Source organism: Neomonachus schauinslandi, chromosome X (assembly GCF_002201575.2).
Source record: "Neomonachus schauinslandi chromosome X, ASM220157v2, whole genome shotgun sequence".
Classification (NCBI taxonomy): domain Eukaryota; kingdom Metazoa; phylum Chordata; class Mammalia; order Carnivora; family Phocidae; genus Neomonachus; species Neomonachus schauinslandi.
The window spans coordinates 54,356,857-54,382,150 of record NC_058419.1 but is presented as its reverse complement, the minus strand read 5'-3'; the positions used below and the strand labels follow the sequence as shown (position 1 = coordinate 54,382,150).

Genomic DNA, 25,294 nt, shown 5'->3' with positions numbered 1-25,294 from the left:
GAGCAGTTATGGCTGCTGCCCTTGGCCACCTGAAGCAAGGAACTTCTGGGTTTGGGGACCAGACAAAGACGCCATCAAAGGCTGCCCTATGCACATGGTGCCTACGCACGTGGCGCCTACGCACATGACGTCAAAGAATCACAGATTGCATCACAATCTGGGATGCTGGGTATCTATTGGCAATGTTCGTGACTCACCATAACCTGGGGTCTATAGTCTGTTTCCGAGGGCTGAGCTCCCCCCTGGGACTGTGGCTGGGGCCAAACAGTGTTCCCGGCCTCCATTCCTCCTTTCATTGACTGTTTCAATGAAAGAGATCCTGTCTTGGTGCCTGCTTGAGATCTCCCTCAAGATTTTGCTCGAGATCTAACTGAAGATGAGTGCTTCAGTTCCCCACTTTGAAATGTCCACACTCTATGTTGGAGACCTGCACCCCGAAGTGAATGAGGCAATGCTGTATGAGAAATTCAGCTCTGCTGGGCCAATCCTTTCCATTCGGGTGTGCCGTGATCTGGTAACGCGCCGCTCTCTGGGCTACGCTTACGTGAACTTCTTGCTGCGGGCTGATACTGAGTGGGCTCTGGACACTATGAACTTTGATATTATCAATGGCAAGCCACTGCGTATTATGTGGTCCCAGCGTGACCCATCACTTCGTAAGAGTGGAGTGGGCAATATATTCATCAAAAATCTTGCCAAGTCTATTGATAGTAAGTCCCTTTATGATACATTTTCTGTCTTTGGAAACATTCTTTCTTGTAAAGTAGTAACCGATGAAAACGGATCAAGGGGTTTTGGATTTGTGCATTTTGAGAAATCAGAAGCTGCTAAAAGGGCCATTGCAAAGATGAATGGTATTCTGCTGAAGGGTAGCCGAGTTTTTGTTGGGCAGTTTAAACCTCGCAAAGAAAGGGAAGCAGAGCTGAGAGCTAAAGCAAACATATTTACCAACGTTTACATCAAAAATTTTGGAGATGATGTAGATGATGAATGTCTTAAAGAGGTTTTTGGTGAGTTTGGTTCTGTATTAAGTGTAAGAGTTATGACTGATGAAAGTGGAAAATCCAAAGGGTTTGGATTTGTGAATTTTGAGAATTTTGAAGATGCCAAGAAAGCCATTGAAAAGATGAATGGAAAAGTCCTTAATGGAAATCAAATTTATGTTGGTAGAGCCCAGAAAAAACTAGAGAGACAATCTGAACTAAAACATAAATTTGAACAAATAAAACAGGGTAAACTCACCAAGTGCAAGGGTGCTAACCTTTATGTGAAAAATCTTGAAGATGATATTGATGACAGACGACTGAGAGAAGAATTCTCCCTCTTTGGCACAATCTCTAGTGCCAGGGTCATGATGGAGGCAGGCCACAGCAAAGGCTTTGGTTTTGTTTGTTATACATCTCCTGAGGAAGCTAATAAAGCTGTCATGGCAATGAATGGAAAAATTGTGATCACCAAACCACTGTATGTGGCTATTGCACAAAGTAAGGATGAGCGCCAGGCTTTCCTCACCAAGAACTATATGGAAAGAATCTCAGCTGTGAGAGATAGAGATAATGCTATACTCAACTATCAAAAGATAACATCATCCAATAACTTCATACCAATTCTTCCTCAGTCTCAATGTGGCAATGTACATCTTTACAAGCCTGTGGTAAGGGCCAAATATCATCCATCTCAGAATTTACATTATGCTACCCACTCAGTAGCAGTGCCTAAGCCATCAATCAGCACTTTCATACAGCCACAAGTGCCAGGGGTCAAGTCAACCTATCAAATCACCAATATGACAACCCCGAAAATGGCTGTTTACCCTCAAACTTCTGCTTTAAGACCACCTGCAAACCAAAGATTCAAAAAAGTTACAGCTATTGCAAATGTCTGCAGGCCTCTTAAATTTAAAGTAGGAAGGCCAGCATCCAACCAGAAGCCTATCCCCGTTGGTCATGATATTTCAAATGTGTCTGTGTTGGCATCAGCTACTACTCAGAAGAATATCTTGGGTGAAAAGCTGGTACCTCTGGTTCAATCCATTCACCCAACTCTGGCTGGAAAAATCTCTAGAATACTGTTGGAGATGGATGATGCTGAAATTCTTTATATGCTCAAATATCCTGAGTTTCTCCGTGCCAAGATTAATGAAGTGATCCTTATTCTGCAGTCCAACCAAGCTTAAGATATTGCCCTAAAAGCTACTAACAGCACTCCCAGTATCCAATTTATGTAAAATGAAATTCCTGCTTGGAGAAATGAAATTTTCAAACAATGAAAAACATAAATATTGGAGAAAATGATGAGAATAAAAACAAATTTTTAAGAAAAATAAATTTATACTTTACCAAGCAAATGTCAAGTTTCATTACTGGTATTTGATTATTCAGGGTTTAAAAGTAAATATAGAGGGGCGCCTGGGTGGCTCAGTTGATTAAGTATCTGCCTTTGGCTCAGGTCATGATCCCGGGGTCCTGGGATCGAGCCCCAAGTTGGGCTCCCTGTTCAGTGGGGAGCCTGCTTCTCCCTCTCCCTCTGCCACTTCCCCCTACTTGTGCTTTCACTCTCAAATAATTAAATAAGATCTTTTAAAATTTTTTTTAAATAAAAGTAAATACAGAATATAAGAACAGGAAATTAAAAAAAAAGAGAGAAAGAGGAAAGAAAAAGAATTAAAATGCCAGGGCACCTGGGTGGCTCAGTCGTTAAGCATCTGCCTTCAGCTCTGGTCATGATCCCAGGGTTCTGGGATCAAGCCCCACATCGGGCTCCCTGCTCGGCGGGAAGCCTGCTTCTCCCTCTCCCCCTCCCCCGCTTGTGTTCCTGCTCTTGCTAACTCTCTCTGTCAAATAAATAAATAAAATCTTTAAAAAAAATTAAAATGCAGAATTTTCAAAGGATGTAGAAGGACTATGGCAAAATTATACAGAAAACAATAAATCAGTCTTTATTTTTAATATTTTTCTTACCTATAAGTAGTATAAAACGACACCAGTATTTTATATTCTAGAATGTGGTATTTGGATTTTACTTGGTAATTACTCAATAATTCCAAAAGGAAATGTAACTTGAGTTTTAAAATTTTTAGTAAAAGTTTAACAGAAGGTAAAAATATGAAAGATTCCAATAGCTACAACTATTTCATGAATAGCTTCACAAAATATTACAATATAAAATGGAAAATGCTGAAGAGAAATGCAGTATATATAAATACATAATATTGACCTAAAATAAGGCTTTTTTTTAGAAAACAAACTAAAGAGACTAAGGGAATAAGAACAGAGACAATAACATGTAAATTTTTTAAAGCAAAATTTCCTTTTATTATACTAAATCCAAACTGTTAACCAAAGACAAGAAAAAATAATGCCATCTATAAAGGTTTATATTTTTCTTTGTTTTAAAGTTAAATACATTATTTTGTTGACAAAGGAGAGTTTTAGATTTCACACTAACAGTTTTTAGTAAAAATTGCTGTTCTGTATAAAAGATAAAATTTCAGGATTTTTCATAAAGCAGTTGTTTAGTTAAAAATTGTGTAAAGATATGAAATATTTGATGTCATTTTTTTAAGTTGGGTTATTTGCATTTTTATTGATGTATTTTAAGAGTCTGTTAAATATTTTTGAGACTAGTCCCTTATAATATGTTCTAAGTATTTTTTCCCATTCTATGGGTCATCTTTTTACTTCTTTTTTTTAAATTTTATTGTTATGTTAGTCATCATACAATACCTCATTAGTTTTTGATGTGGTGATCTACGATCCATTGTTTTCATATAACACCCAGTGCTCCATGCAGTACGTGCCCTCCTTAATACCCATCACCGGGCTAACCTATCCCCCCACCCTCCTCCCCTCTAAAACGCTGTTTGTTTCTCAGAGTCCATAGTCTCTCATGGTTCATCTCTCCCTCTGATTCCCCCTCCTTCATTGTTCCCTTCCTTCTCCTAATGTCCTCCATGCTATTCCTTATGTTCCACAAATAAGTGAAACCATATGATAATTGACTTTCTCTGCTTGACTTCTTTCACTTAGCATAATCTCCTCCAGTCCCATCCATGTTGATGTAAAAGTTGGGTATTCATCCTTTCTGATGGCTGAGTAATATATCATTATATAAATGGACCACATCGTCTTTATCCATTCATCTGTTGAAGGGCATCTCAGCTCTTTCCACAGTTTGGCTATTGCAGACATTGCTGCTATGAACATTGGGGTGCATATGGCCCTTCTTTTCACTACATCTGTGTCTTTGGGGTAAATACCCAGGAGTGCAATTGCTGGGTCATAGGGTAGCTCTATTTTTAAATTTTTGAGGCACCTCCACACTGTTTTCCAAAGTGGCTGTACCAACTTGCATTCCCACCAACCGTGTAAGAAGGTTCCCCTTTCTCCACAACCTCTCCAACATTTGTTGTTTCTTTCCCTGTCCATTTTTGCCATTCTAACTGGTGTAAGGTGGTATTTCAATGTGGTTTTGATTTGAATTTCCCTGATGGCTAATGATGATGAACATTTTTTCATGTGGCTGCTAAAAACAAATGTTTTCTTTCAAGAAAAACTTCTTCTTTTGGGGGATATACTAGGTAAGATGTAGTAACTTCAGAGATTTGTCAGAGACCTAATTTGGATGGGACTATATGCCAAATGGCAATGGTAATGGCAGAGATATCTTCTTGGATAAGGAACTGATATTTGTAAAGGAGGGAAGGAGGTAATGGGAAAGAGTAAGCAGAAGCAACAATCATAGGTGATAATAGTTTAATAGACATGTCAGCCCAAAAAATGCCAAAGATTTTAGATTTGAGAAAGAGAAGAGAAAGGGCAGGACAGAGTAGAAATAACAGAGCAAGAATAGGAAGCATTTCTATAGTCAGCACTTGGATATAATTCTAGAGATGCACAAATTCAAGGTTAAGATAAAAAGGGAAATACTAAATTTGAGGCATTTTTGTTCCATTGTTTTGAGCAGAAGTTGCTCGCTATCTGAATCTACTTATTCCAATTTTTATGAGATAGCTGTCTCCTTTATGTCATCATGTACTTCAGAGAAGTTTTGAGATACCTCAGTTTAGGGACTCTGGTTAAAGTAGAAGTCGAGTTGATAAGGGGTACATATTTCTTTAGCTGCAACACAAGGGACCAAAGATGTATCCTGTGTAGGTTTGCTGTCCTGTTAGTAATAAGGAGGACCTGGTAGAGGTCTTTCCAGTGGGGTTCTAGAGCAGTTTTGTGTGTGTGTGTGTGTGTGTGTGTGTGTGTGTCTATTCCAGTAGATTAAGTGTCCTGATTGTAAGTCCAGAAAGTAGGGTGGCTTCTTTAGAAAGACGAATTGACCCTGTTGATGATAAGTCAGAGTATATTGCATTAGCCCTTTACATTATTGGGTAATATTTTCCTGCAACAAAGTAGAGCTTAAAATAAGAGTGTAGCCGAGTCCATCAAAATCCTAAAGGAGAACACAGGCAGCAACCTCTTTGACCTCAGCCGAAGCAACTTCTTCCTAGAAACATCGCCAAAGGCAAGGGAGGCAAGGGCAAAAATGAACTATTGGGACTTCATCAAGATAAAAAGCTTTTGCAAAGCAAAGGAAACAGTCAACAAAACCAAAAGACAACCGACAGAATGGGAGAAGATATTTGCAAATGACATATCAGATAAAGGGCTAGTATCCAAAATCTATAAAGAACTCATCAAACTCAACACCCAAAGAACAAAGAATCCAATCAAGAAATGGACAGAAGACATGAACAGACATTTTTCCAAAGAAGACGTCCAAATGGCCAATAGACACATGAAAAAGTGCTCAATATCGTTCGGCATCAGGGAAATCCAAATCAAAACGTCAATGAGATACCCCCTCACACCAGTCAGAATGGCTAAAATTAACAAGTCAGGAAATGACAGATGTTGGCGGGGATGCAGAGAAAGGGGAACCCTCCTACACTGTTGGTGGGAATGCAAGCTGGTGCAGCCACTCTGGAAAACTGTATGGAGGTTCCTCAAAAAATTGAAAATAGAGCTACCATATGATCCAGCAATTGCACTACTGGGTATTTACCCCAAAGATACAAAAGTAGGGATCCGAAGGGGTATGTGCACCCGGATGTTTATAGCAGCAATGTCCACAATAGCCAAACTGTGGAAAGAGCCAAGATGTCCATCAACAGATGAATGGATAAAGAAGAGGTGGTATATATATACAATGGAATATTATGCAGCCATCAAAAGGAATGAGATCTTGCCATTTGCAATGACGTGGATGGAACTGGAGGGTGTTATGTTGAGTGAAATAAGTCAAACAGAGAAAGACATGTATCATATGATCTCACTGATATGAGGAATTCTTAATCTCAGGAAACAAACTGAGGGTTGCTGGAGTGGGGGGTGGGGTGGGAAGGATGGGGTGACTGGGTGATAGACACTGGGGAGGGTATGTGCTCTGGTAAGCGCTGTGAATTGTGCAAGACTGTTGAATCTCAGATCTGTATCTCTGAAACAAATAATGCAATATATGTTAAGAAAAAAAAAAAAGAAGAAGAAGAAGAAGGTAGCGGGAGGGGAAGAATGAAGCGGGGGAAATCGGAGGGGAGACGAACCATGAAAGGCAACGGACTCTGAAAAACAAACTGAGGGTTCTAGAGGGGAGGGGGGTGGGGGGATGGGTTAGCCTGGTGGTGGGTATTGAGGGGGGCACATTCTGCATGGAGCACTGGGTGTTATGCACAAACAATGAATCATGGAACACTTCATCTAAAACTAATGATGTAATGTATGGGGATTAACATAAGAATAAAAAATAAATAAATAAATAAAAAATAAGAGTGTAGCTCCTAATCTCTTTGGTCTGCCCGTGACAAACATATAAGCTCATAATCTACATTTGCTATTAGGGTCAACAGGACAAACTTAGGCCAAAGTAGTTTTATGTCTTCAGAAACCTTAGCAAGTTTTGATTTTAAAGTATTAGCTCTTTCTATTTTTCCTGAGAATTGAGCATGGTGAGGACAGTATAATTTTTGGCCAGCAGGCAACACATTACAAAATTCCTTAATTACGGTCCTGGTAAAATGAGTAGCTCTTTACTAGAAAGTTAAGTAGGAAAACAAAATCTAATCATTTTTCAGCCACAATAAAAATAGCTTCCTTTTAGCAAATTTAGAAAGCCTTTCACCATTTGAAAGAGCAGACAATAATAAGCACATATTCAAAGTCTTGTGATGTAGGGTGTTGTATAAAGTCCATTTGAGAATATTCAAAGGTTCCCTTGTCGTTCCTATCTATGTACCACCTTTACAAAGTTTTCTAGAGTTATGAGTCTGGTAGGTAAGACATACGCTGGAGACCCTTATCTGTTATACAATTAAATCTTCCCCTTTAATGTTATTCCAGAAGAGTTTTTATGTTTTCTTTACTGTGGTGGGTCATAGTGTGCACATTTTTTCGCCAAGATCCATTTCAGAGTGTCTGGAGAGACTAACCAGTCATCTTGCTACCTCTATAACCAGTTGGATTAGAGAGCACACCCAGATTTCTCCAGTTATCTTTTTTCACAGTCTGATCATTGTGATTTCAGTTTGCTCATAAACTTCATGAAGTGATCTGGATTAACCAGATTAACTTTAATTTGCTGACTTAATTAAACCTGGGTGAGAGTAACTTGGTTAACATACTGGTCTGCTGAGATATTTCATTTTCCTTCACAAGTTTATTCTCTAGTATGAGCTTCAATGTTAATTACAACCAATTTTTTAGGGAAAAACAAGGCATTTAGTAAAACTCAAACTTGCTCACTGTGCTTAATGGGTGCACCATCAGCAGTTGAGAAACCACGTTTCCATAACATTTGGAAACACACACAAAGCATATGCTGTCTATTTATGTTAGCCATTTCATCCTTTGCTAGCTGACAGGATCTAGTCAAGCTACTTTATCTAGTTGTGCTGATTTGACTTCAGAAAAAGGATTATTCAATAAATTCTTGGAAAGTGATAACAGTATATCCAGCTTGAAAATATTCTGTTCATTCTTAAGATGTGACCCATCTACAAAGAATTATGAGTCTAACAGAGGAGTTCAGAGTGAGGTGGGGAAAATTTTGGGGTTAATGTTAAACTATTACTTTCTCTGGAAGAGGGAAAAAAGATAGGTAGCTGGATTAAGGGTATGACAACTATGGATGCGTTATGATTCACCTTGGCCCTTTGTTGGATCTGCTGTTCTTTTCCATTAAATGGTATCAGATGTCAAAATATTCCACACAGGAACCGCTGACTGCAAGTGATTCAAAGGTTTATTACTCTTTCAGGAATTGGCAAAGTAAGGGGAATCCCTGGGCAAGAGTGCCAACCAGTTATAGGACCTTCTGATATCCAGAAGGAGAGAGGGAAAGAGCCTGGTAGGGACGTTTATAGGACTGGTGCCCATGGCTAGGATTTTGTTGAATAATGTTAGGGGTGTACTAATTTCAAACCACCCACCCCTTTTTGGGGGGAGATGAAAAATCAAATGGATAGTACCCCTAACGTTTTGGGATTTAGGGTTCCTAGGGTAATAAAAGAAGAGGCTCTATGGGTTGTATAATGACTCATTAAAGTTCTATATTTTTCCCACATCCATAGATGAGGTAGCCTAGAGGACATAAGGTATTAAGGCAAGCAAATAAGAAATTTTAGGTAATTCTAGAGTAGAAAAGAGTTAGAGACACAAGAGTCCAAAGTAGTCAAGTGGAACCACATAATATGGTATATTTGACTATCAAAGTCTGGGGAATCAAGAAAAAGTCCTTTGAATGTGCACCTAATAGTAGGTAACCACTGAGCAAATTTTACCCATTTATCTAATTTTAATAAATTAGCAGAGTTGTAAAGACTTAGAAAAAAGTCACCTGGAGAAGTTAAGGTTCTCAAGGAGATAGGCAGTATGGGAGTGGACAGAAAAATGAGGAAGAAAAAATGTGTTTGGTAAGTCCCAACACCAAGACCTTTTTATTGTTGAGGAAGGGTGGTAGGAAATTAGGAGAGATTATTGGTGGATAGTGTGGCTCTAATGTCTACTAAAAACAAGATTGGATAGTCATTTACTAATATAGTTAGTTTATGTTTTGTTTTGTTTTTTTTACTGATACAGAGACAGTTAGGACACAGGAGGAAGCCCTCCTCAGAGAGGAATTGTTCTATTTCTGATTAAGCAGCCTGTTGGGTGGCTTGTTTCCTGGCCAAAGAAAGACAACTATGGACCCAGTAGCCTTTTTATTTGTAATATCTTCAAGTATCGATCCTTACCTGCATTGTGTCTGTTTTAAAATGACAGTGATATGATTTTGCAGTGTGTGTTTTTCTCTATGTTTATTATGCTATCCTCAAAACACTGGGCCGTATGGTCTTCCAGCTTATATCATGCTTCAAAATAGCATCTATTTTAGGCTAAAGGCCATTAACAAAAAGGTGAAGATTGCCTGTGGCAGTGTTAATGTGAATGCCAAACCCTGAATATTTCCTAAAAGTGGTTTCCAGTTGATGCTTAAAATTAAGAGACAGATTGATTTGTTGACAGAGTTGGATTATTCCCCAGTCAATTTGAGGGGAAATCCCCAGGAATTGCCTTTAAAAAACTTTCTTGTATCCCCAATGCTTTCACTTATTTGAAGGAGAAAGGATAAAGGTTCTACTCTAAAGGTTAAAAGGACCTGGGAAAGGGAAGAAGGAGAAAAAAAGTAATGGAGGTTGAGGAACAGCCTCTCCCAGAAACTAGCAGAGTGGCACTAAGGCACAGAAACAGAGTTAGGAGCAGGTCTTTGGGGAGAGAGAGGTTGAAGTTGTTTTAAGAGAGGCCACAATAGACTGGAATCTCTTGAATTGTTTTCTTTTCTCAGCTTCTTTGTACTAGTTAAAGAAAGTTGCCCATTGTTAGTTGGCTATCTTATTTTCTTTTTTTTTAAGGCACCATGAAAGGAGCCACTAAGTTCAAGTTTATCTTCCCTGAGGTCACTACTTAGCTCATGATAAAAGATTGCAGATAGAAGAAGGGAGAAAGGCCTTTTTGTACCTTAGGACAATTATCTAATTCTCTGCTTGGCTAGATATTCCAGAAAGATGAAAGGAAACAGAGGTAGTGCCTTTAATCAGACAGTAGATTAACCTTTTCAAAGATTCAAAGCCACAATATCTATGTTGCGGGACAAATTTAAGCACAGGAGTAGGAGGAGGCCTTAACACCCAACCTACCTATAGTTCCAGAAAAGGGAGGAAGCCTGAGATCCTTGATGCACTCTGTTCTAGTGTGAAACCTCAGCAGGAGAAGGGTTCATTCAGACTGGCTCTGCATCACAGAACAAAATTGTCAAGAAAAAAAATAGTCAAAGTGACTTAAAAAGATGTTAAAGACTTTATTTAAGTGATGCACATCAGAAAGCAGCTTAAGACCTCGTGACTCTGAACCAAAGCAGAATTGGAGTTTTTATTGGGTGAGAAGAAAGGTGTGTGACTGAATTTGTTCTCTATCACTGTGTAACAAACTACCACAAATTAAGACAGCAATTTAAGACAACACATATTTATCATCTCACAGATTCTGTGGGTCAGGATTCTGAGCATGGCTTAGCTGGGTTCTTCCATTCAGGGTCTCACAAGACTGCAATCAAGGAGTCAGCTAATCTACATTCTTTTCTGAAGCTTGAGATCCTCCATCTCACATGATTTCCAGCAGAATTCAGTTCCTTGTGATTGTAGAACTGAGACTTTAAGCTTCTAGAGGCTGTCCTGAGGTCCCGGTCATATATACCTTTCCTTTTATGTCAGCTTGCTTCTTCAAGGTCAGCAAAAAAGCCTCTTGCTCCATTTTGTGAAAACAAAGTCTTCTATAATATAACCAAGGGAGAAATATACCATAACCTTTTGTCATAATTTTTATTGGTTAAAAACAAATCAAGGATTCTGTCTGCAATCAAAAGAAGATTATATAAGGGAGCACATCACTGGAATTCACCTGAGAGTATGTCTGCCACAGTGATTGTAGTCCTGCCCAGGGTTTTAGTTTTTAGTTTGTTTGTTTTGCTTTGCTTTTGCTTTTGCTTTTGTTTTGTTTTGTTTTATCTGTAACTTCTACAAAACTTGCAGCTTGAATTGTTGGAGAGGAGATGTAGTTTTTCATGCTGCCTGCTAGGGATTGTTGGTACAATCTCACTTTTGCAGCTGTAAGAACAATTCAATAGAGAGCTCTCTTTATAAGATGTGAAGGCTATCTGTTAACTTTCTAATGCCAGTTGAAGTTCAGAGGAAGGTGAGATAAAAAGTGAAAAAGTAGTAGTAGAAGAGAAAGACAGAGAGAAAAGAAAGAAGGCAAAAGTAGAAGCAAGGAAAACTGGGGTTTGTTTTAATTCTTTTACAGTGCCAAATAAATGTTAATGTTTTATTTTTTATTTGAGTGCACTTGACACACAATACATATTAGTTTCAAGTGTAGTGTACAAATAGTGATTCAACAAGTTTATAGATGATGTTATGTTCACCACAAGTGTAGTTACCATCAGTCACCATACAACACTGTTACAATATCATTGACTATATTTTTTATTCTCTGTTTATAACTGTGACTTATTCATTCCATAACTAGAAGCCTGTATCTTCCACTCCCCTTTACCCATTTTCCCATTCCCCTAATCACCTCCCCTCTGGCAACCATCAGTTTGTTCTCTGTATTTACAGGTCTGATTCTGCTTTTTGTTTATTCATTTTTGTTTGTTTGTTTTTAGATTTCACATATAAATGAAATCATATGGTATTTGTCTTTCTTTGTCTGACATATTTCACTTAGCCTATTAACCTCCATCCATGTTGTTGGAAATGGAATGATCTCATCCTTTTTATGGCTGTGTAATATTCCATTATGTATGTGTATGTGTTTGTGTGTGTGTGTGTGTGTGTGTACCACTTCTTCCTTTTCCAGTTGTCTATTGATGGACACTTAGATTGCTTCCATATCTTGGCTATTGTAAATAATGCTGCAATAAAAATATGTTTTTTTCTCCTCTCTTGTTTCTGATTTTATGTATTTGGGTACCTTTTTTCTTGATGAGTCTAGCTAATGGTTATTAATTTTATCTTTTCAAAGAAGCAGCATTGATTTTTTTCTTTCTCTCTCTCTCTTTTTTTTTTTTTTTAGTCTCTATGTCATTTCATTCTGCTCTGATCTTTATTATTTCCTTCCTTTTACTCACCTTGGGCTTTGTTTGTTCTTTTCCTAGCTCCCTTAGGTATAAGTTAAAATTATTTATTTGAGCTTGTTATTTGTTCCTTAAGGTAGGCCTGTATCACTGTGTATTTCTATCTTAGAACTACTTTTGCTGTGTCCCAAAGATTTTGACCTGTTGCATTTTCATTTTTATTGTCTTTAAGTAGTTTTTTTTTTTATTTTTTTCTTTGATTTCTTTGTTGACACATTGATTGTTTAGGATCATGTGGTTTAGCTTCCACATGTTTGTGGGGTATTTTAGTCTTCTTTCTTATGATTGATTTCTAGATTTATACCATTGTGATTGGAAAAGATACATGGTATGATTTCAATCTTCTAAAATTTATTAAGGGTTTGTTTTGTGGCCTAACATGTGACCTATTCTGGATAATGTTCCATATGCACTCAAAAATAATGCATATTCTGTGGTTTTTGGATGAAATGTTCTGTATATATCTGTTATGTCCATCTGGTCTAATGTGTCATTCAAAAACATTGTTTCCTTATTGATTTTCTGCCTGGACGATCTATTCATTGATGCAAGTGGAGTTGTTTTTTTTTTTTTTTTTTTTAGATTTTATTTTATTTTATTTTATTTTATTTTTATTCTTATGTTAATCCCCATACATGACATCATTAGTTTTAGATGAAGTGTTCCATGATTCATTGTTTGTGCATAACACCCAGTGCTCCATGCAGAATGTGCCCTCCTCAATACCCACCACCAGGCTAACCCATCCTCCCACCCCCCTTCCCCTCTAGAACCCTGTTTGTTTTTCAGAGTCCATCGTCTCTCATGGTTCGTCTACCTCTCCGATTTCCCCCGCTTCATTCTTCCCCTCCCGCTACCTTCTTCTTTTTTTTTTTTTTCTTAACATATATTGCATTATTTGTTTCAGAGGTACAGATCTGAGATTCAACAGTCTTGCACAATTCACAGCGCTTACCAGAGCACATACCCTCCCCAGTGTCTATCACCCAGTCACCCCATCCTTCCCACATGATCTCACTGATATGAGGAATTCTTAATCTCAGGAAACAAACTGAGGGTTGCAAGTGGAGTTTTAAAATCTCCTACTATTATCATAGCACCATAAATTTCTTTATTTATGTTCATTAATATTTGCTCTATATACTCAGGTGTTTCAGTGTTGTTTGCATAGATATTTACCATTGTTATATCCTCTTGTTGGATAGATACCTTTATCATTATGTAATATCTTTCTTTGGTGTTACAGTCTTTGTTTTAAAGTCTACTTTGTCTGATATAAGTTTTACTACTTTTTTTTTCTTTGCTTCCAAGTGCACAATAAATGGTATTCTACTCCTGCACTTTCAGTCTGTATCTGTCTTTAGGTCTGAGATGAGTTTCTCATAAGCAGCATATAGATGGGTCTTGTTTTTTGTTTTGTTTTGCTTTTTCTTTGTTTTTGTTTGGATTAAATCCATTCTGCCACTCTATGTCTCTTGATTGGAGTATTTAGGCCATTTACATTTAAAGTAATTACTGATAGGTATGTACTTGTCATTTTGTTATCTGTTTTCTGGTTGTTTTTGTGGTTCTTCTCTGCTCCTTTCTTCTTCTCTTGGTCTCTTTCTTTGTGATTGAAGAATTTCTGTGGTGTTTTGTTTGGCTTTCTTCTTTGTGCACATCTTCAGTAGGATTTGGGCTGATGGTTACCATGAAGTTCTTATATGACATCATAACTATATAGAAGTGTATATTAATTTGATGGTCATTTAAGTTCAAACACATTCTTAAAAATAAACTTCTTTTTTCTCCCTCTTCCACATTTTCCCACATTTTATGTATATGTTGTCATATTTTACTTATGTTATTCATAATCTTCTTATGTCTAATTACAGCTATTTCTTTTCCACTTAAAGAGGTGCCTTTACCATTTCTTAAAAGGCTGGTTTAGTGGTGATAAAACCTTTTATCTTTTGTTTGTCTGGTAAACTCTTAATAACTCCTTTAAATCTAAATGAGAAAGTTGCCAGTAGAGTACTCTTCGCTGTAGGTATTTTCCTTTCACATTTTGAATATATTATGCCACTCCCTTCTTTATGTCCTTATGTCCCTTTGGGATTGCAAAGTTTCTGCTGAAAAATCAGCAGATAGCCTTACACATTTTTTCTTATATGTAACTTTTTGCTTCCCTCTTGTTGCTTTTAAAAATATCTCTTTATCTTTAGATTTTGAGATTTTAATTATACTGTGCTGTGGTGTGGACATCCTTGGTTTCATTTTGTTTGGAACTCTTTATGCTTCTTTTATCTTGATGTCTATTTTCTTCCCTACATTAGGGAAGTTTTCATGTATTCTTTCTTTAAATAAGTTTTTTACCCCCTTCTCTTTCTTCTTCTTTTTCTTCTGGAACCGCTATAATGTGAGTGTTTGTTTTCATGATGTAGTCCAAGACATCTCTTAAACTATCCTCATTTTATTTATTTATTTATTTATTTATTTATTTATTTATTTATTTAAAGATTTTATTAATTTATTTGAGAAAGAGAATGAGCAGGAAGGAGGAACAGAGGGAGAGAGAAGCAGACTCCCTGCTGAGCAGGGAGCCTGACGTGGGGCTCAATCCCAGGATCTGGAGATCATGACCTGAGTCAAAGGTCTGAGCCTTAAAAGAGTAAGCCACTCAGGTGCCCCACAATCTTCATTTTTTGAAAAAATCTTTTCTCTTTTAGCTGTTCAGCTTGGGTGTTTAACATTACATTGTCTTACAGATTGCTGACATGTTTTTTGCATCTGCTAGTATGCTGTTGGGTCTTGCTAGTGTGTTTTCAATGTCAGTTATTATATTCTTTAACTCTTTAAATTTTTTTCTTTTTTTTTTTTATTATGCTTTGTTAGCAACCATACAGTACATCATTAGATTTGGGGTAGTGTTCCATGATTCATTTTTTGCGTATAACACTCACTGTTCCATGCAATATGTGCCCTCCTTAACACCCATCACTGGGCTAACACAATCCCCCACCAAGTCCCATCTAAAACCCTCAGTTTGTTTCTCAGAGTCCATAATCTCCTATGGTTTGTCTCCCCTCCGATTTCCATCCATTCCTTTTTATACTTCATTCTCATAATGTCCTCCATGCTATTCCTTATGTTCCACAAATAAGTGAAACCATATGATAATTGACTTTCTCTGCTTGACTTCTTTCACTTAGCATAATCTCCTCCAGTCCCATCCATGTTGATGTAAAAGTTGGGTATTCATCCTTTCTGATGGTTGAGTAATATTCCATTATATATATGGACCACATCTTCTTTATCCATTCATCTGTTGAAGGGCATCTCGGCTCTTTCCACAGTTTGGCTATTGCGGACATTGCTGCTAGGAACATTGGGGTGCATATACATTTGTTGTTTCTTTCCCTGTCCATTTTTGCCATTCTAATTGGTTTAAGGTGGTATCTCAATGTGGTTTTGATTTGAATTTCCCTGATGGCTAATGATGATGAACATTTTTTCATGTGTCTGTTAGCCATTTGTATGTCTTCTTCAGAGAAGTGTCTTTTCATATCTTCCGCCCACTTTTTGACTTGATTATTTGTTTTTTGGGTGTTGAGTTTGAGAAGTTCTTTATAGATCTTGGATACCAGCCCTTTATCTGTAGTGTCATTTGCAAATATCTTCTCCCATTCTGTGGATTGCCTCTTTGTTTTGTTGACTATTTCCTTTGCTGTGCAGAAGCTTTTTATCTTGATGAAGTCCCAAAAGTTCATTTTTGCTTTTGTTTCACTAGCTTTTGGAGATGTATCTTGAAAGAAGTTGCTGCAGGCAATATCAAAGAGGTTACTTAATTGGTTCTTTATTTATATTTTCTAGCTCTTTATTGAAGGTCTCACTGAATTCTTCCAATTTTCTCTCCGGACTGGTGAGCATCTGTATGACCATTACTTTAAATTCCTTATCAGGCATATTGTTAATCTCCATTTCATTTATTTCTTTTCCCCAGATTTTGTCTTGTTCTTTCTTTTGGAGACTATTCCTCTGTCTCCTGATTTTGCTTGACTTTCTGTTTGTTTCTATGGATTAGGTGAAACAGCTACTTCTCCTAAACTTGAAGGAATGGTCACATGTGTTATTGTACCTAATTAGACTGTGTGTGGTTGTTGTCTTTTGCTTGCTGGCTCGAACTATATGGCTGCGGTGGGTTGGCAGTCCTGGGGCTTTCCCAACAGTGGGTGCAATGCCTGGACAGTTAAAGTTGAAGTGGATGCAGGCTGGGGTGTCCTGGGGTTCTTTGTATTGAAAACACCTTGGTGAAACAGCTGAAGCTGAAATAGGTGCAAGTCAGTATCACTTGGGTCACTCTGTGCAGAAGATGCCCTGGCAGTGTGGCTGGAGCTGAAGCAGGGTATGGGCTGGGAGGTCCCTGAATTGGGTGCAACCAGGAATGTCCCAAGGTGCTTAGCATGGGGGTTTGCCCTGGTAGAATGCCTGGGACCAATGCAAGAACAGGCTGGGATTTTGGGGAGTGGGTACTCCAAGCAGTGGGCATGCTTGGAGGGTAGCTGGATCTGAAGCAGATGTCAGCTGAAAGGTTCAGGAGCACTCTGCACCAGTGTTGCCCTAGAAAGCCATCAAAAGTTGAAGTGGTATGGGCCTGGAATGTTCTGGGTTGCTTTGTACCTGTGTCACCTTGGCATGAAGACTGGGGCTATAGTGAGCTCTAACCAGGGTTGTCCCAGTGTGCACCACCCTGTGGCTGCCTTGTTAGGACAGTTGGCACTGATGTGGGCTATGGGCCCTAGGATCACTGAGGCAACAGGACAGTTAGGGCAACCAGATGGAGCACTGATGTTTTCAAGGAGGTAAGTGGAGCACAAACCATGTACATCAGCCTCTTTTACCAAGAGTGTTCCAGAAGCCCCAGAGTCATTTGGTAGAGTTCTAGGTCTGGCTCTTTTTTTTTTTTAAGATTTTATTTATTTATTTGAGAGAGAGAGAGAAAGCATTAGCAGTGGGGCTAGGGGCAGAGGGAGAGGGAGAAGCAGATTCCCCACTGAGCAGGGAGTCTGATGCAGGGCTCATCCCAGGGCCCCAGGAGCATGACCTGAGCTGAAGGCAGATGCTTACCCAACTGAGCCACTCAGGCGCCCCTAGGTCTGGCTCTTTTCTATGGCCACTGCTCTTTTAAACCATGACTTTTTGAAGAAAGAAAATTTTTTAAAGAAAAAAAAATAAAAAAACAAAAAGTAAAAAGAGGAAAAGCTAAGATTGCAGCTTATTTTATCAATAAAACAAAATTTATCATTTTTCTGGAACGATTTTAGATTACCAAGTGTTGAAAACATAATACAGAGTGTTCCATATACACTTCCCTCAACTTCCTTTTAGTTAACATCTTACAAAAACAATGTATTTATCAAAACTAAGAGATTAGAATTAGTACACCAATATTAACTAAACTACAGACTTTATTAAGATGTCATCAGTTTTTTGTTTGTTTTTTTACGAATATTTCAGGAGACAGAGGGAGCTGAGATGGCAGCATAGTAAGAGGACCCTAGGCTTGCCTTATCCTTTGAACACAGCTAGATAACTATCAAATCATTCTGAATACCCAAGAAATTGCCCTGAAGACTGATAGAACAGCTGCACAACTAGAGGTAAAGAAAAGACAGCATCAAGGAAGGTAGAAAGTGCAGAGACATGGTTTGGGGGAGAAACAGATCACAGGTACTGTAGAGGGGAAGGAGCCCTGGTCATGGAGAAAGGTGAGAGAGTGGAGTGCACAGGGATATGCACAAGGAGAACACTTCCCCAAAGCCATTGGCTGGGAAAACAAGAGGGGGGATTTTCATGAGTTTTTGCAATAAGCAGGGTTCGAAGAATGGAGTTTTAAAGGTCAGAAGGTTTGGCTGGGCTAGAGCCCTGAGGGTGCTGCCCTACTTATGGAGAGAGGGCAGAAAAGCAACCCCGGGGGGGGGGGGGGGGCAGGAGGTACAGACAGTGGCATCTGAGGATTGTCTAAGGCACTAGGGGAGAGACTGTTCACTCTTCTTGTAGCACATCTGTGAGGGGTGGCATTTGCAGAGACATCTCTCCAGAGACAAAAGAGCCAGTGGGCATGAAATCCCTCCCCCACTAGTAAGAGATTGGTTTACTGAGATAGAATAATCTACCAAATTCTGGACTGTGAAGGTTCTTGGAGAAATTTCAAAGGCAGGACCACAGGGTCCAGAACAATTCTCCCAAAATGTGCCACATTGTCATATGGTCTATTTTGAGCTGAATTCAATTAAGACCCAGAAGACTGAAGAAAACCTTTTACCTCTCTGTTAAATTACCTAAAATAAATTTTTTAAAGATTTTTTATTTACTTATTTGACAGAGAAAGACACAGCGAGAGAGGGAACACAAGCAGGGGGAGTGGGAGAGGGAGAAGCAGGCTCCCTGCTGAGCAGAGAGCCCGATGTGGGCCTCGAACCCAGGACCCTGAGATCATGACCTGAGCCGAAGGCAGATGCTTAACAAATGAGCCACCTAGGCGCCCTAATTACCTAAAATAATTTAGATAGGGATACTGGATCAGAAAGAGAACTATTACCAAGAGATAACATTTTTTTTTAATCTAAATGACCTATATTTATGGCAGGACAAACATCTAATTACTAAACATCTGCTCTTTTTATCTTCCTGTGACTCACCCTCCCCCACCCCATTTCAAGCTCCCACACCTTTATACCATTCCTTAGTTCAAAATTACACATAAGCCTCAATTTCCTAGCTTGTCCTTTTGTCTATTCTTATGGGACCCTTGTATGTATGTAAATAAAAATTTTTCCTGTTAATCTGTTTTATGTTAATTTGATTATTAGAAGAGTTAAAGAGACCGAGAAGGATAGAGAAAACATTCACAATATACTTTTTCATGCTTTTGTACCTTTGTGTTATATTCCTGCTATCCACAATGCCTTTTCTGTCCCTCATCTACTAATGAAATATGCTCAACCTCAAGGTTCAACTTAGGGATAATTAACTTAATCACACCACCTTCTCATCGCTATTCCAGAATTGGGCGGCTTTTGGTATCTCTAGGTGAGTAAGAATAGAGAAGACATGTATTAAAACACTTCACAAAAATGCTTATCAAATAAGACATGCTTAATAGATATTTACTTTTCTTACTAGAGTGTGGAAATCCCTGCTTCTTTTCAGTGCCTTACTATAAACATTAAATGCTTGTGAAGTTTCATTCACACAGTTATCTAAGGTAAATTTTGTGGGAAGGAGGGGAAAGGTTAGTATAATGTAATGTGTCATAAATGCTGTATTGATATAGATTTGTTTGTTTGTTTGTTTATTTATAATGATTTTATTTATTTATTTGAGAGGGAGAGAGAGCACGAGTGCGAGTGCACACCCAAGGTGGGGAGGGGGGCACAGAAGGAAAGAATCTCAAATAGACTCCCCAGTAAGCAGGAAGCCCAAGAACGCAGGGTTTGCTCTAAGGGTCCTGAGATCATGACCTTAGTTGAAATGAAGAGTTGGATGCTTAACTGACTGAGCCACCCAGGTATCAGGTATTGATATAGTTTTAAAATCATTCCTAAAAACTCTCAGTTCCTATGTGCTGGCAGTTTGCTAAGCCCCCACCCTAACCACCTTCCTCATTAGGCTCCCACACTCCAGAGCTAGGTACCAGACAAATAGGGACAGCCCCTATGCCCAAGAACATGAGAAATTATTCAGTTTAGCCAATCCACATCAAGCCTAGGAAAACTAGCTAACCCCACCCCCACTCCCCATACATCAATTGCTCCGTGTTACTCTGCTCCTGAGTGCAACTCTCTGTGTGGCAGCCTTGTCTAGTTTGTAAATATAAGTAACACAGACTTCTGCATTTCATCTATCCAAGATTAGTTTGTTCTATCCCACCACTGAAAGAATCTTTAAATATTATTAAATAGTAATGTAATCTTTAGTCTTAATTCTTAGAAAAATCTCACTGAAGGACTTTCAAACAGAATTGAGTTACATGTCCACAGATTTAGTAAAGAAATGCTACTTCCTATAGTAAGTAATGATGGATAAAGAGAATTCAAATTGATATTTTAAATGAAAGACAATATTCTTTTCAAGAGCTCACTCAGAAATTTTCATAATTTCAACATTAATTGCACTCATCATTTGATGAATCCAAGGCTACACTTAATTATTGCCTTTCATGTGATCTGTAACAAGGGCAAATAGCTTAAATTCTCATATCTGCAAAGCTATAAAGTATGTAAACGATGTCTATAACCATAAATGGGTTTGAATATTGACAGTAAAGTTAAACAAAACAGTTGTATGCAAAAAAAAATCCACTCAGGGAAGAGGTACACTGGCAACTAAAGCAAAATGCATTAAATCTTGGCAATCTGAATACAGATTGTTACCCTATTTTGTTAATAAATAATAATTCAACAAAAAATGAGGTGAAATCTACTGTTTATCAAAGGCTGCTCATTTTCCATCTGCCTAAAATTACTTTTGATTATTACAAATGCAGATTACTGGGCCCTTCTAGAGGTAGAACTCAAGAATCCACTTTTTAAAAAAACCTTCATGTTGATTTTTGTGTACTCTACAGTTTATGTGTATTTCTTTTTTTTTCCACTGTTTAAGGAATTTTTATTAAAGCAAGAATTTTATAATCCAAATTAGTTTTCCTTGCTCAGTTATCAATTCTGTTATTTAAAACAGAAGTGACATTCTGAGCTATTCCACAGTAAAGAATTACAAAATTAAAGAAAGGAATGTTTTAAATGTTTGTACTTTGCTGAAAATTCTTTTTCCCAGGGTCTATAAAACATTAATTTGTTTTTATATTTTGCTATTTTTTGTGGGTTTTTTTGTTGTTGTTTTTAAATCAATAAGTAATCTAGGACTAGCATTATGTTTGCTAGACCTGGCATTTGCTCGGTACATAAGGTTCAAAGTTTCCTTTCCTTTTTTTATTTATTTTACATTTTGCAATGGTTTTTTTTTTCATAATGTTTAAGTTTTTCGATGTTTAGAACTTCTTCATATGCTTGAGTCTCCAGAGTCTCTCCGTTCTAAAGTTGATGAAGCTGTAGTTGTACTACAAGCCCACCAAGCTAAAGAGGCTGCCCAGAAAGCAGTTAACAGTACCACTGGTGTTAAAACTGTTTAAAATTGATCAGGGACCACGAAAAAAACTCGTGCTTCACCGAAGAAAAATATCTGAATTACCAATCTCCAACAACATGCCAGTGATTTTAACAGCAAGAGTAGGATGCATGGCTTGAATTAGAGGAAAGAGCCGTTCACCCAACATTTGCTTTTGCTCTTGAGGAGGGGCAGATGCCAACGTGAAAGCAGTCAAAGGCTCCTGACCTTGTACATGAAGAGCAGGCTGCTGCATGGTAACTTGTGGCTGTGCATTAAGATGCTGTTGAGGATCGCGAACTCCCGCAGTGTACTTATACTGTGGAACAGTGCGGACAGCAGGTGTATTTCTAAAAAAGTTGGGGGTAGATAATTTGTGTGACATCCTTGTCAATGCACCCTTTTATGAATTCCCAAATCAATTTAATTCACAAATTATCTTAGTCCCTGCCTTCTCTCCCAGCCATTTTAGGACTATCAGAAATATAGTTTTGGCCAGTCAAATCATCTTGCTGGCATTCCAGCACAAAGTTATCTGAAGAGAATAAATGAAAAAATAATAATAAATACAATTCTCATTATTGAATGTGCATTAAATGGTACAGTTTAAGTGTTTTTCATATATCATCTTAATTTTATTTTTTTATTTTATTTTTTTAAAGATTTTATTTATTTGACAGCAAGAGACACAGCGAGAGAGGGAACAACCTGGGATCATGACCTGAGCCGAAGGCAGACGTTTAACGACTGAGCCACCCAGGCGCCCCTATCATCTTAATTTGAAAACTCTAAGTATTATAGGTAATATTTTCATTTAGTACAATTAGGATCATAGAGATTAAGTAACTTGTTTATGGTCATATAACGAGTGATTGGGTCTGGATTAGAACACAAGGTTTACTTCAAACACTCATTCCTTTTCCACACAGCCTCTGATAATTAAAAAACAAACAATCAATCAATCAATAATCAGGGAAAGAAAAAAGAAAGGTAAAAGACAAAATGTCATTATGTCACCAAAATACTCTGTTTTATAATAGCTAAGATATAACTTACCTTTTAAGACTTCCCTACTCTCTTCACTCCAGGAGTTCTCTGCTTTTCCAGGTTCTTGGCTCAGTCCTGATAAGTCCCATGGTAAATTTTTCCACCTCTGGTATGTCATCAGCTAAGTCATTGACTCTCTGAATTACACTAATATCAAAAATATATACATTTTCCCATCTTAAACTCTGATTTTATGATACAGTAGCCACTGGCTATATGTGACTATTTTAATGCAATTAATTTAATTTAATTAATACTTTAAAATTAATTAAAATTGAAGAAAATAAAAAAAAAATCAGTTGCCTGGTCACACTCACCAAATTTGGGGTGGTCACTAACTTCATTGGATAATAGCTATTGAATTGGATAGTACAGATCTATAACATTCCTATTGGGTAGCATTGACTACAAGTAAAAGGAAATTTTATATTTGAGGGATGTGTATCTTTGGTACAAAAAACATTTTTCTCTATATTTGAAAACTTATTTTGATAAAAAAAATTAAAAAATCTTTAACCATTAACGTTTTTAGGTTTTTACTTGAAATTATAATCCGTCTCCATCCTTAAAAAAAAATAGATTAAAGGGTTTTTAAAGGTACAGATGGTAAAAATCTGCTTATTACACTGACTGGACATTACAGAATGTTAGTTCTAAAAAGAAAATTGATTCATAATTAATTTTTATTTTTACAACCAGATAGATTCAAGCAGTTAAGACTGTCATGGTGCAATTTTGTGTGGTTTTCTACACATTTTGTGACAGCATTTTTTCTGGACTGTCATTTCAAGGACATTTGTATAGCAAACAGCCTTAAAAGATTGAGGTCCCTTCAGGGCAGAGGGTAGATTTGTTTCCTTAGCAGATTAATAAAGATGACATCTCTTTCTGGAGCCAAAGTTGGTGAGATTTTCTAGAATTCCCCTTTCAAATACTGAGGGTTTCCTAAGTTTGGGGTCACTTAGCTGTGACACAAACCCACTGTGTGTGCAGCACCCACCTGGTCTGCTCCATATCTTCACCTTGGGTCTTGGGGGCCAGGGGACTGATGTCAGTGAAGCTGCCTGCTGGGCCATGACTCATTATGTCTTGTTTCTAACCCAGGAGTCTGTGTCATTATGCTAGACTACATTGTGACAGTCTCATGTGTAAACTTGCAAGCTGGGTAAAATCTCAAGACCTTACACAGTTCTTCAAAAAACCTTAAGACAAATTAGAGCTTGTGGCTATGTCCTGAGAACAAGCCTATAACCCAGAGTGTGGTGGAGAGGCAGAATGGCCAAAAGGGTGGGGATTGAAGACGTGGAAGGTGGAGATGGCTGGTAACAAAACACATCATTTTATTTTGTAACAAGTCCTAATCCATTTAATTTTTGGCCAGTTAAACCTAGACTCACTGAAGTAGGGGATATGGGCTAATACTAATCTTGGTCAAAAACGAAGCAAAACACCTGAAAACACAGGTGTTTGAGAATAAAATAGATCCCTAAATAGTTTTGCAATCTTCACCCATTTTTCCTCACCATTATCAGTTCTAAAAGACTCCACATTAAAAATCATCCCACTGGTTGGTAGAAATTCTCTTCTTCCCATCCTAAAGCCACCATCCCCTTGTTCTTGCTTTTCCAATCCTAAATCAGTAAGAAAACTTAGTCAAAACTAGATTAAAAGTGGTCTCTTGGACTCACACTCACCCCCCACCACCACCTTGTATCCCTCTCCCACTCCAGACTTCCCTCCCCCCTCCCCCCCTCCATGCACACCTTGATAAGGAAGGTGTACAATATATGCCCAGAAGGATGGGGAAATATTGCTTCATAGAAAGAAAGTAGTCAAAACACAACCACTTGACTGCTAACTTTATTAAATTGATGGATTATCAAATTTTTAAACTCACAACTGTAGTTTATTTCAGTATATAGCTAAATAAATATATTCAGATTTTTACATTTGATTCCCCTTTTTAGACAAAATTCAGACTATTTCTATCATTTTGAATAAAATAAATTATAACTGACATTGTTTTTACTTTTCCCAGCACTGAGTTTGTTTTTTATTTATTTTTTATTTTATCTATTTTTTTTTTTTAGTGTTCAGTGATTCATTAGTTGTGTATAATACCCCAGTGCTCATCCCAACACGTGCTCACATTAATACCTATCACCAGTCACCCATCTCTTCACCCCCCTCCCTTCTGTAACTCTCAGTTTGTTTCCCAGAGTCCAGAGTCTCTCATGGCTTGTCTCCCTCTCTGATTTCTTCCCATTCAGTTTTCCCTCCCTTCCCCTGTGGTCCTCTATTCTATTCCTTATGTTCCACATATGAGTGAACCGATATGGTAATTTTCTTTCTCTGCTTGGCTTATTTCACTTAGCATAATCCTCTCCAGTTCCATCCATGTCGATGCAAATGGTGGGTATCCATCCTTTCTGATGGCTGAGTAATATAACATTGTATATAAGTACCACATCTTTAACCATTTTCTGTTGAAGGGCATCTTGGTTCCTTCCATAGTTTGGCTATTGTGGACATTGCTGCTATAAACATTGGGGTGCATGTGCCCCTTCTTTTTACTATATCTGTGTCTTTGGTGTAAATATATAGTAGTGCAATCGCTGGGTCATAGGGTAGCTCTATTTTTAACATCTTGAGTAACCTCCACAGAGTTTTCCAGAGTGGCTGCACCAGCTTGCATTCTCACCAACAGTGCAAGAGGGTTCTGCCTTCTCCACAACCTCACCAACACTTGTTGTTTCCTGTCTTGTTAATTTTGGCCATTCTAGCTGGTGTAAGGTGGTATCTCATTGCAGTTTTGATTTGGATTTCCCTGATGGCTAGTGATGTTGAACATTTCTTCATGTGTCTGTTAGTGATGTGTATGTAT

The 25,294-nt window shown here is 37.9% G+C and overlaps 1 protein-coding gene across 1 annotated transcript; it reads left to right on the top strand.

Annotated features, from left to right (window-relative positions):
- The first annotated feature begins 376 nt into the window (after nucleotides 1-376).
- LOC110582580 (polyadenylate-binding protein 4-like) lies at nucleotides 377-21,388 on the top strand. Its single transcript, XM_021692635.1, has 3 exons — nucleotides 377-2,086; nucleotides 7,312-7,315; nucleotides 21,252-21,388. Exons 1-3 carry the CDS (start codon nucleotides 377-379, stop codon nucleotides 21,386-21,388), a joined length of 1,851 nt encoding a protein of 616 aa, XP_021548310.1.
- Nucleotides 21,389-25,294: the final 3,906 nt, after the last annotated feature.

Coding starts and splice junctions, on each gene's coding strand:
- LOC110582580 (XM_021692635.1), top strand. CDS start 377: ATGAGTGCTTCAGTTCCCCACTTTGAAATGTCCACACTCTATGTTGGA.